We start from the raw sequence: 12,359 nt of genomic DNA, 5'->3' as shown, positions 1-12,359 counted from the left end.
TGGACTCTTGTTTCGGCCAGGGAGGTGCAGGGGTGCCAGGGATTGAATCTTGGGCATTCTGCATTCAAAGCAGGTGTTCCACCACTGAGCTGCAGCCCTGGGGCTTTTAATGAGGCATCTGAGTGAAAGGTGATGATGATTAGTTTGCAAATTCATCATAAAAACAGGGGATGGGGAGGGAGGGAGAGAGAAGAAAGTCAGCCAAAGAATGGATTCATTACAGGCATTTGTGTGCTGTGCTTCAGACATATTCACATGCAGGGGACAGGGCAGCGCCACCATGTTCCCAGGATGGTGGGAATGTTCCTTATTGATGCCAGGCGTTTTTATCCTGCTCTTCAGCCAAATGAAGCTGTCGGAGGAGCTTAGCAAATGTCACTGAAAAGACAACCCCCTGCCCACAGCACAAAAGAAAAAAGGGATTGTGAGGGAAGATGAAAAAAGAAAACTCAGGCAAATTTATGGGTCGCAAGCAGAATGGCTCCTGAAGACCTTTCCAAAATAGGAGAATATGAGAGTTGTAAGCATTAATTAGTGGGATCAATCAACTCATTTGTGAACTGATGTGGGGGGGAGGGGCACTAACCTGTGAGGCTCAGAGTTTAGCGCAATTTAGTTTACATGTGATACAACAATTCAGTGTGTGTGTGTGTGTGTGTGTATATATATATATATTCATTCTCTTGCCTTCAAACGAATATCAGGCTGTGAATGGCAAAGTATTGTACAATTAATTCCACATACCTTTTTATTTCTTGGTAATATGCAAAAATTAAATAAATGTCTAATTAACCATCTACCTTTGAACCAAGCGGGTTATTGGCGGCAGACTACTGGAGCTTGTCTGAATTTGTTTTCCCCTCCCCTCGCTCTTTATCTAAAAGGGTCATCCTCATATCTTGGGGCAATGAGTTCCGTGAGTGAACTATAATACTGTGATATATATTTTTTGGCGGGGAGGTAAGTGCCGATCCTCCTGGCAATAATACAAATCTACTCCTTGGCATCCCTCGGAGTCTTCTCCCTAATGTGGGGTGGGGGTGGTTTCTAGAGTGGGGGGACGAGAAGAGAGGTGATCCCCCTCCCGCCTTCCCCTCTGCGCGCCTCAAGCTCCCAAGGCCATTTCTAGAACGGTAGTAAAAGTTTCTATTAATAAAAAGCCGCGGCGGCAAACACGAAAGCTCTCCAGCGCCGCCGCCGCCGCCGAAGCCTGTGAGAAAGGGATTCCCTCTGACGTCATTGCTAGGATACCAAACAAACACAGCAGAGACAAGGCCATATATGGCTAATTGCGTCACAGGAACTCCGGCGGGGCGGAGCGAGGAATCCCCGCTGAAATACCCCTTTGGCGGCCTCGCACGAAGTCCCCTTTCGGCAAGAGGGGACGTCGGGGAGAGAGGGAGCCGCGGGCCGAGTTTCGGGGTCCGCGAGGTCCGGGCTCGCCGGGGAGCCGCGTTTCGGGGGCCCGCTCGGCGCGCTTCCTGGTTGACGTCACGCGGGGCATGGCCCCCCTCTTGTATAAATAGGCTGCGAGGCAGAGCGTGGTTCATTCATAAGATTTCGGGCCCGGGAAGGAAGACCGGCGGCGGGCAGCGGAGAAACAACCGAGCGCCAGAGGGGAGACCCCGCTTCGCCCCGACAGTGCTGCTTTGAGACCGACCGACCGACCGCTCCGGATTGCTGGCTGCTTGTTTGGGGGGAGGGGGGAGGCTTTTCTCCTTGGCGCGCGTTGGGGTTGGAGTTGGCTCGACCGGTGGAACTTCGGCCTGCCGTTGTCCTCGTCTTCGGGACTATGCTACTGCTGTTGCTGCTTTGAAAGGAGAGCGAAGGGGGGGACTCGAGGGAGCCGTCTCCCCCTCCGCAAGAGGAGGGAGAAGCCGGAGAAAAGCAACTCTCGGAGGCGCCCAGAGTCGAGCCTCCTGCCTCGGATCCGGCGGCGACCACGGCAGCGGCAGCGGCGGGAGGGTCGGCCGGCTGGCTCTGCTCGGCCCTCACCTTGGCTTCCAGGCGCCCCCGGCGAGGCCGCGGCCTTTCCCCGGCGCCCCCGAGGGAGATGTATCAGGGCTTCCCCGGAGATTACGACTCCACCTCCCGGTGCAGCTCGTCCCCTTCGGCCGAGTCCCAGTACCTCTCCTCGGTGGATTCTTTCGGGAGCCCCACGGCCGCCGCTGCCGCCTCCTCGCAGGTAAGAGCCGCGGATAGCTGGGGGTGGGGGTGAGGGGACACACACTTGCCTACCGGGTTCTTTCGTCCAGCCATGGGAATGGAGGCGGGGGGGGGCGCCCTTTGCACCGGACTCTTCAGGGTGCCGGGATCCAGGAGATCGGAGGCGGAACGGGGCTCCCTTCTACGCCTCTTGCAGCTCCCTTCACCCCCAGCCCCTATTCCAAGCGCTCGTCAGCTCGGGGTCTCCGGTGCTTGCATGCATGTCTGCCTCTCGGAGGACTCTTTCCCCCCCCCCCCACCGCAACTGCATGTGCTTTTCGTTTTCCTGTTCCCGCCCCGCCGTCCCTTTTATTTTTCTTTTCACCTGCCCACTTCGGCCGATCTCCTCCCTAATTGGTTCTGATTGCGGAACAGATCCCCCCCTCCGACTCTTTTTTTGTTTTTAAAGCACGGAGAAATTAATTCTCCGGATCGGGTGCCCAACCCAAGATTGAAAAGCAAAATATGAATAAAATATTCCAGTAATAGTAATTGAAACACACTCCCGCAAAACTCCACTGCGGTCCGCATTCCTAAACTCTCTGCTTCCCGCACCCCACTTCCCTCCGGGGTTTAGAATGCGCATGCGCGGAGAGGGGGGGAGTGGAGGAGGCAAGCGCGAAGACGAAGGGGGGAAAGGGGGGCGGGGTTGTGCGTAACGCATGACGTGCTGGAACCCTCCGTGCTGACGTGAAGCACGCACGGCGCGTTTCTCCTCCACCACCTCCTCCCCGAGGCGCGCGGGTTATTTTGGAACGCTGGTCCACCCCCGTTGCTAAGGGGCGGGGCGGGCGAGAGGAGCGCGCGGATTGGCCGGGCCTCGGACTGTGAGGCCACGCCCCCTCCAGCCTATGCTGCTGCTGCTTCTATCTTGGTGCAAGTCAGCAGAGAAAAAAGGAAATGCTAAAAATAATCCTCTCCGGCTGGGGAGGGAGCAGAAGTGCAATGCTTTGCGTCCCATATTTCGGGGGGCAGTTGCCAGCTCTCCCCTCCATAATACCCCCTTTAGCTGGAAGAGAGAAATGGGCCTTGCTCCAGCCCATAATAAGCATCAAGCTCATTCCTTCCCTTGTTAAATTGGGAGGGGGAGCAGGCATGCATCTTCCTCTCCCAATGTTGTCCTTGGTCCTCTGGGAGCTCTGTAGGGGCACGCACATGCCTCTGCAATTCAGAGGGGGCTGCAATGAAGGGGCGGAGGAGCCCACATCTTGCTTTGACCCACTGGTGAACTTGAGAAATGGGTAATAATGTTATTGGGCATAAATGTGCTTGCCTCTGACACTCCAGCCAGGAATGGCAGCCAGCCCCCAACCTATTTGGAAGTGTGGGGTGGTAGGCCAGATAGTGGATTGAAGACAGCTTGGCTTTCCTGTGAATTACATAGCGTCACTTGGGTGAAACCCTTTCCTTTTGCTTTTAAGGGAAGGAGCAGCAAATTTTTATGGATGATCCTCATTTTGCCCTCCTATTCACTCCATTCCCCACCCATAGTAAGCAACCAGGAGCTGAGTTGCTTTTGAGCTCCTTGTTTAAGAGTTATTTCTGAGCTGTGTTACCTGCAGGGGGAATCTCGGGCGGCTTTCTTCCCCTCAGATCTTATTGTACTTGGGGCTCTTATTATAGCACACCTTCCGGTTGCTTGTGTGCTTTGAGGTTTCGTCCTAAAAAAGATTAGAAAAAAGCCAAGGTTTCAAACCAGAGACTATTATTCCCAGTATAGGTGCAGAACACAATACACACACACACACACACAGAGAGAGAGAGAGAGAGAGAGAGAGAGAGAGAGTATATATCTTTCCCCTTAAAAGCAATAAAAAGAATTCTGGTATCTTGTCCTAAAAGTGTCCATCGTGGTGGCGTTCATTGATGGTTCCCTTCATTTGATTTCGTGATATTTTCTAATATTTCTTGATGTCACTTATTACCGGTTCGAGGAATGAGAGGTTAGCCTTCAGTTCTCAAGCTGGAGAGGGAACAGAGTTTGCCACAAGCTTCCACCAACTCTTTTAACAGAAATCCAGCTCGCTCAGTGAAAGAATATCTGTGTTGCCTCTCCAGTCCAGTTGGTAATTCCTCTCTCATAACCTAGATGGCAGGCAGGGCTAGATGACAGAGCCAGCTGTAGTGGCTCATTTCCTAGTTGTCAAAGGGGTCGTAAGGTTCATCTGGTCCAACCCCCTTTGGTCTTAGCTAGGTGACACTTTGGCTTAGATATGGGGTTGGTGCTCCAGGTGTCATTGGGACTAAAGCTCCCAGCATCCCTGACCACTGGCGACACCAGCTGAAGTTGATGGGATTTGCAGTTCAGCAATGCAGGGGGTTGGACTAGATGACTCTCGGGAACCATTCCAACTCTACGATTCTGTGAGCACCTGGAGGGCAGCAGGCTATTACTTGTCACTTTTCTTTCCCCCCCAAAAAATGAACTTGAAGCTACTTACAAACATTAAAGTAGTGGCCAAGGTTGCTTTTTAAAAATCGTAATAACGAATGAGGTTGAGAAGAAACCAATTGCACACATTGGCTCCCACAAACATTTTATTGATAAAGCAGAACACTTCATTTGCTAGTCATTCGCCTTGGGGGCCAGCTTATGTCACCTGGATCATTTAGGCCAGGCATCCCCAAACTTCGGCCCTCCAGATGTTTTGGACTACAATCCCCATCATCCCCGACCACTGGTCCTGTTAGCTAGGGATCATGGGAGTTGTAGGCCAAAACATCTGGAGGGCCGCAGTTTGGGGATGCCTGATTTAGGCCATGGTTGCCTACAAAGGTGCTTCGTGAAGAAGGAACATGGAAACCTTATTTCTGCTGTCGTTGCTGCCTCCTCTGAGCATGCATATCTCCCTCTCTCTCCCCCTCTCCAGGAGTGCAGTGGCCTTGGGGAGATGCCCGGATCCTTTGTGCCAACAGTGACTGCCATATCGACTAGCCAAGACCTGCAGTGGTTGGTGCAGCCCACCTTGATTTCCTCCATGGCCCAGTCTCAGCAGCCTCCGGGCCAGCAAATGTCTCAACAGCAGCAGCAGCAGCCACCTCCTCCCACCGTGGACCCCTACGACCTGCCAGGGACCAGCTACTCCACCCCAGGACTGAGCGCTGCCTACGGTGCGGGCCCCTCGGGGGTGCCTGCCGCCCAGCCACGCTCCACCAGGGCCCGGCCCAGAAGGACTCGGGAGGAAACGGTGAGCGGGGAGGATTGTAGGGCCCTGCTTCTCCTGTGGAACTTCCTCTGGGGAGCCGGCGACGAGGTTATTAACTCAAATCGTTTTGCACCCTTGATAATTCGGCCCTGCTTAACAGATCCCCAAAATCGTCTTAACGGCATATATATATACCGGTATATTTGGGGTGGGATTAAACCAGCCCAATTATTTCCTTTCGTAGTTAAAGCATGGCTTGTTTGTTGGCTGGTTGCGTTCTCTGCCCTCTCGCCCCCTTGGTAGCTTGGGGGAAAGGTGGTACTGGGCGTGGGAGAAAGTATGGGTGACTTACCCAGATTGCAGCGACAAATTTGCCACTCCACTGTAGCCAGAACCACTTTGGATCCTGGCTGGGCAGCATCCAGCTAAGTTGGGCTACTTGACCCTCCCAAATCTGGTGCCCCGACGTTGCTGCATCTTTTCATAGACTCGCCGAGTTGGGAAGGGACCATGCAGGAATCTTTTGCCCAATGCAAGGCTCAAACCCACAACCCTCAGATTAAGAGTCTCACAGGGTTACTTGAGTGTATTCTCCTGGGTTGAATACTGGAGTAAAATCCAGTATGTCCATCTGTCCCACCAGAATGAGCAAAGATAGTGTTGGCGGCAGGGATCGGTTGTGTGGATCCCAGGATCCTTGACAGTCAGTCAGGGGAAGGGATCTGCTGTCTCTTCATGACGTCCAAAAGAAGAACAGCTTCTCCAAGGTTCATTAGGGATGGATGCAGTTGGTTTGTCCTGCAGGAGAGAGAGAGGTGGTGGCAGAATCCTTTGGGAGGACGCCATGCCCAGAAAGGGAGAATTGTCTCTAGCCTTCATCCGTGGACTGACCGCCTCTTTCTCCTGCCCTTGCAGCTGACACCCGAGGAGGAAGAGAAACGCCGTGTCCGGAGGGAGAGGAACAAGCTTGCAGCGGCCAAGTGTAGGAATCGCCGCCGTGAACTGACAGACCGACTTCAAGCGGTGAGTGTAAAACTGGGACTTCCTGGCCGCGAGCTTTTTGATGCCACTGGCCCTGCCATTGGGGGGGGGGGAACCCACAAAGTTTGAGAGAGGTGGAGCTGCCTCAGTGTCCTCTTCTGCCTGGCTCAATGGTCGATTTCTGTCGATTGCATTTATATCCCACCTCCCTAGCATTTAATCTCCACAACAACCCTGCAAAGTAGGTCGGGCTGAGAGATAGAGACTGTGACCGGAGGTCTCACGGTGAGCTTGACGGCCAAGTGGGGATTTGAATCCTGGTGTCTCCCAGGCTCTAACCACTACCCCACTTTGCCTCTGCATGGCAGGGATTACCATTTTAAGGGGCCACAAACGGCCAATTATTTCATTCCCCTATGACCATGGGGTAATGCCAAAGAGCCTGTCTGGGAATGTCTCACCTGTTCCTGCCCTTCTCTCCCCCCAACCCCACACAGCCCCAAAGCTGCATTGATCCAATCTTCCAAAACTCCACTGAAGCCCCGAAATCCAAGTTTTTCAGGGCAAAGGGTTTGGAATGTTTTTTCTTCCATCGGGATATTTGAAAAAGGTGTTGTTGTTTTAAAAATAGGCTGTAACTGCTGTTTATATCTTTCCCCTTAAAAGCAATAAAAAGATTCCAAGCTGTTTTGGGCTCCCATATTTAGGATAACAAGCTTTATTTACAAATTTTCAAAAACTGACAGCTCATCCCCCATCTTTTGGGGACCAGGCAAATCCCAATTCCTCCCTCCTGAGCTTCAAGCTTGAGAGTGGGTTGTCTCCTCCTGCTTTCCCTGCAAAGTAGCTAACGGCTCTAGGCCACCATATTGGAGGACGCTGGAGGAATGGGGCGCCATAGAGTCCATTGGCTGGACGCTTGCTTGGCTAGAGCAGGAGAAATGGCAGACTCCCTGACTGCAGTGCCCCCCCCCCAAACTGGGATATAAAACCACAAAATACCTAATAAAAATACAAGCAACAACCCAATAGCCACCCCCACAAAACAAAACAAAACACATTTTAAAAAGGGCATAGGATGTCAATCAGATCAACCAAAGGCCTGGTTAAAAAGGAACATTTTTGCCTGGCGCCTAAAGGTGTATAATGAAGGCACCAGGCGAACTTCCCTCGGAAGAGCATTCCACAATCAGGGAGCCACTGCAGAGAAGGCCCTGTTCTTGTGTTGCCACCCTCTGTACCTCTCGAGGAGGCGGCACACGAAGGAGGGCCTCAGACGATGATCTCAGGGTCTGGGTTGGTTCATATAGAAACAGGCGGTCCTTGAGGTATTGCGGTCCTGAGCTTCTGGGGAATTTTGGCCAGACCCAAGGGAACTGGTGGTGGTGGTATCCCTCCCAGCTCCCCAATTCCACACCATCTCACCTCCCCTTCCCTGCCCCCCCATGGCTTCCTTGCTGACTCCGCTGATGCCCCCCCCTCCTTCCCCAGGAGACCGACCAGCTGGAGGAGGAGAAGGCCGAGCTGGAGTCGGAGATTGCGGAGCTTCAGAAGGAACGCGAACGGCTGGAGTTTGTCCTGGTGGCTCACAAGCCTAGCTGCAAGATCCCTTACGAGGACGTGCCAGAACTGATCGGGCAGCCGGGCACCTCTGGCGAGGTGAGCGCTTTAGCCCTGGCGGTCAAGGAGGACCCCTTTGGGCCCACGGCCTACTCGTCGCTGCCCCTCCACTACCAGCAGACCCTTGGCGGAGTGCAGGCTTTGTCCCCGGCGGAGGTAGCGTTTTCTAGTTCTTACTTTTCACATGGTGAACAGCTGACCGACCCGTACCCGGCTAACCCTTCCTATACATCTTCGTTTGTCTTCACCTACCCAGAGGGAGCCACCTGTGGAGCCACACACCAGCGGAACAGCAGCAGCGACCAGTCCTCGGACTCCCTGAACTCTCCCTCGCTCCTTGCGTTGTGAAACTCAAAAGAGCACGCAAAAGCAAAACACAAAAGCCCAACAACCGCCTCCCGATCTCGAAACCTTTTCTCTGCCTGACCTCCATTGGAGAAAAAAACCAAAACGACCCACCTGCGCAAACATCTGCGTTAAGTGAAGGGGGCGCAAGAGAGAGAAGAGAGAGGAAAATGGCAAATGCGCACCCCCCAGCTTGGGAGCATCGAACCTTTAAAACACCAATATCTTATCTATAAAGAGACCAAGCCACCCGCCAGCCCTCGCTACACCAGCACCCGCAGCCACTAGCTCTGTGATGTTAAGACTGCCGGGGTGCAGTGAGTGGAACGCCTTTTTTGTGTGTCAACGGTCGCTTTTAACATTTCCTTGCTTTTTTGGGCTTTGCAATTTTCAAATGGGAGAGCCAAGGAGGAAGGATGTTTCTGGGCTGCAGTGATGATCTACCCTCCGTCTCGGAAGAACTCTGAGCCTAAACTTGCTTTCTTGGGGGGGAACGGGGCCCTTGCCTTTTGCTGAATGTGGACTTTTTGGCTGAGTATGGAATGTGACGATGGTTCTCTGATTCTTGCTGCCTTTTGTTCATGGAATCATAGAATTGTAGAGTTGGAAGGGACCCCAAGAAGCCGAGCAAAAGGGGATGGCCTGTCAGTAAGGGGAATGAGGAGGAATGGGGGTGGGATTCCCTCCCCCCGTTCTAGCAGACCCTACATTGCCTGGCTGCATGTGAATCTTCTGCCAGCTGCGTGGTTAGAAATGGGCACTCTCAATGCATTTTTCCAAGTTATCAGCCTGCACTATGAAACGTGTTTGAGAGATTGACCCGCCAGTGACCATCCTTTCCCAAATTATTTTGGCAGGTGCCTACTGTCAACTTCAAAACAAGTCTAGAATATGGCGCAGGAGGTGCTTAAAAGCTGTTTTCTGAGTGATTTAAGCTTGCTGCCTGATCAGAGGTGCATGCTTACTCAGAAGTAAGCGCAACAGAATTCAGTTCCTTATGTATGCACTGAGTTGCACCCTTAATGCACAGAGGAGCAAGTCTACTTTAATAGGCTTGCAAACAGAAATTATTCTAGTTCACAAGATTACCAGCTTAGGCGCTTTGGTGAATGTCCTGGGAATATAATCATAGGGCAGTAGAAAAGTATTTGGTGTTAGCAAAGTATAAAGAAGAAGTTTTATATATACTTATTTTTCTTCATACTTTGTTAATACACACACACACACACACACACACACAGAGAGAGAGAGAGAGAGAGAGAGAGAGAGAGAGAGAGAGAGAGAGAGAGAGAGAGAGAGAGTATATTGAGTTCAATACAAAATTGAAAACTTAAGTAATGAGAACCTCGGCTGCAAAATTCACCAGATTTTTAACTTGTGCAATAGTTTGGCAGCCCTGGTCTGTCTGTCAGAAAATATGGAAGCCTTTTAGAGGATGGCAGCCTCCATGCTAGTAAAAAAAGAAAGATGAAAAGTACCTTTTTTGCTATGAATTTGCACAGTGGGCTTTCTGGAACGCCACATCTCTTATTTTTGTCTAGCTGGTTGGGGGCCAGCTCTATGTTGGGTCTACCCATCGCCTTTTAAACTTGCCCCCCCCCCGAATGAATCCTCTTCCCACTAGGGGCTTCTGCCTTTGCTCGGTTTCCCGTGGGTGGCTGGCAACCGTTTTGCCGGGATATTGGGGAGTTGTGCTTGGTGATATACTGTGAACGGACCTCTCTTTCCCCCCCTTGTATAGATGCTTTCCTCCCCCACCCTCGATATTGTGACACTATGTACTTTAAGCTGCCTTTAACCTTCTCTCGGTTTCCTTTTGCTTGATGTATCCGTGGTTTTTGAAGCTGGCTCTTCTCCCCCGCCACCTTTCCCCCTTTGGTGACACTGTTGGTGAGGAACAAAACCTCTGGATATTTAGCTGACTTCCGCCCTTTCATCTCCGGCTGCAGCCTTTCCTAATTTCTGGGCTTCTGGCTTTCTTCCTGCCTTGTTGCACCCTCGTGGATATCACTTTAGGGTGCTCAGATCCTCATATGTGAGCTCCCTTTTTGAAAAGTGTCGGTGGCTCAGCCTGTCCCAGCATTTCAATGGGTTTGCAGCCGTGTTGCTTGTGAAGTGGCCCCCCACCCCAGCAGGGTCCCCTTGCACTCTGTTGCTTCGGTTGCCAACGCCAAGCAGCTCTTGTGTATCTCTTGTGCGCGTGCGTGATCTTGTGCAACAGCGCTGCCCGCTTCTGACACCGCGCTGCCTCTTATTAACCTGCCACACAAGTGTGTTTATGGACTGGGGTAAAACAAAAAAACAAAAAAAGCTGCCTTGTTGCTTTATGGAGCTCTAGAGCACGCCATTCAGGATGTTTCCAAAAACTTCCCTCGTGACCAAGCTTTCAATGTTGTGTTTCGTTTTATTTTTTAAAAAAGAATTATTTTTAATCTTATGGACTTTTATTTTAACCGGCTTTTTTTTTTAAATTGCTTATTATACACTTGCTGGGGAATGGGGGAATATTTTTAATTTTTTTAACTATTATAATAATTATTATATTATTTTTACCCCCTTGTGCTGTAATATTATTTTTTTGTGTGATGATGTTTTATTAAGCAGCTGGGGGGCCGTCAGACGGGAAGGAGAGGAGAGAACTCTGGACCCGGCTGGCGGTTCTTCCCTGCACTTAACCTTGGCTAGCAAAAATAGCAAATAAAGACGGCTTTGAAAAATGCACTTTTTAACGATGGATATAAGATGTCTATTTTTTCAAACTCCTGTAAAGTTAACATTAAGGTGCAATAAAAAAAGAAAAAGAAAAACCTTGAGCTGTAGAGCTGCCTGGCTTTCTCCGCACCGAGACCCCCAAACCCCCACTACCTCGTGCCTTAACCCTTCACGTTCAGGGTGGGGCAGAACCTGGGGTGGCAGGAAGCTGGTGTTGCGGGTGGGTGCCATGTTTTATGTGCTGGGACCTTGTTTGGTGTTGGAGTGCCCTCTGCAGCATGCTAAGCGAAAGCACATGTGGCGAGATCTCCTGGAAAGCAGATTTTGGGGTGTAAATTTAAAAGAACCCATGACCAAAGTGTTGGTGCTGATCTTTAAAGCCCTAAACGGCCTTGGCCCAGTATACCTGAAGGAGTGTCTCCACCCCCATCGCTCTGCCCGGAGCCTGAGGTCCAGCGCTGGCAGTTCCCTCCCTGCGAGAAGCCAAGTTACAGGGAACCAGGCAGAGGGCCTTCCCGGTAATGGCACCCACCCTGTGGAACGCCCTCCCACCAGATGTCAAAGAGAAAAACAACAATGTACCAGACTTAGAAGACATCTGAAGACAGACCTGTTTAGGGAAGCTTTTAATGTTTGATGGACTACTGTATTTTAATATTTTGTTGGAAGCCGCCCAGAGTGGCTGATGAAGTCCGGCCAGATGGGCGGGGCATAAATAATAAATTATGATGATGATGACAATCAGGCCAAAGAGGCCCATCTAGTCCAGCATCCTGTTCTCACAGGGGACAGCCATGGAACCTGCAAGCAGGATCTGAGCACAAGAGCAACTCTCCTGCAGTTTCCGGCAAGTGGGATTCAGAAGCCTTGCTGCCTCCGACTTTAGAGGGCAGAACATGGCTGGTAGCGATTGGTAGCCTCCTCCTCCTCCTCCTCCACGAATTTCCTAGGTGGCACTTCTGCATGGGAGGAATCTTGCTGGCTCTTCCCAGCATTTCCATTCTCTGGCAAATCTTTAGAATCATAGAATTGTAGAGTTGGGACACCAGGGGTCATCTAGTCCAACCCCCTGCAATGCAGGAATCTCAGCTAAAGCATCCATGACAGATGGCCTTAATCCACCCTTCCTAGATCTGGTCCTCTAGATGTTTTTGTGCTGAAAGCCCCATTAGCCCCTGCCAGGCTGGGGAGGGATGGCCTACACCAGTGGTTCCTGGGCCAGGCTGTCCATGAGGCAAACTGAGGAAGCCGCCTCGGGCAGTGGAATCCAAGGGGCACCTCTGCAGGCACATCTTCCCTCTGCTGCGGGAAAAGCAAGAAGCGGCTGCAGAGGCTTTAGGGTTCCAGCAA

At 51.6% G+C, this 12,359-nt stretch overlaps 1 protein-coding gene across 2 annotated transcripts; it reads left to right on the top strand.

Annotated features, from left to right (window-relative positions):
* Positions 1–1,512: 1,512 nt before the first annotated feature.
* FOSB (FosB proto-oncogene, AP-1 transcription factor subunit) lies at positions 1,513–11,077 on the top strand. 2 transcript variants are annotated; one of them, XM_060275483.1, is made up of 5 exons: positions 1,513–2,185; positions 5,076–5,393; positions 6,267–6,374; positions 7,824–8,108; positions 8,209–11,077. In XM_060275483.1, exons 1-5 carry the CDS (start codon positions 2,054–2,056, stop codon positions 8,272–8,274), a joined length of 909 nt encoding a protein of 302 aa, XP_060131466.1. In that variant the 5' UTR covers positions 1,513–2,053; the 3' UTR covers positions 8,275–11,077. The 2 variants fall into 2 exon arrangements, with proteins under 2 accessions (XP_060131466.1, XP_034973607.1); XM_035117716.2 differs by having other exon boundaries at positions 7,824–11,077.
* Positions 11,078–12,359: the final 1,282 nt, after the last annotated feature.

The sequence above is a fragment of the Zootoca vivipara genome, chromosome 6 (genome assembly GCF_963506605.1).
Source record: "Zootoca vivipara chromosome 6, rZooViv1.1, whole genome shotgun sequence".
In the NCBI taxonomy this organism is placed as follows: domain Eukaryota; kingdom Metazoa; phylum Chordata; class Lepidosauria; order Squamata; family Lacertidae; genus Zootoca; species Zootoca vivipara.
This window is presented reverse-complemented; position numbering and strand designations above follow the sequence as displayed.

Excerpts from the sequence above, each read along its gene's own strand:
- FOSB (XM_035117716.2), top strand. The coding sequence starts at position 2,054 with ATGTATCAGGGCTTCCCCGGAGATTACGACTCCACCTCCCGGTGCAGC. Across the intron at positions 2,186-5,075 it reads CCGCTGCCGCCTCCTCGCAG|GAGTGCAGTGGCCTTGGGGA; the intron begins GTAAGAGCCGCG and ends CCCCCTCTCCAG. Across the intron at positions 5,394-6,266 it reads GAAGGACTCGGGAGGAAACG|CTGACACCCGAGGAGGAAGA; the intron begins GTGAGCGGGGAG and ends CTGCCCTTGCAG.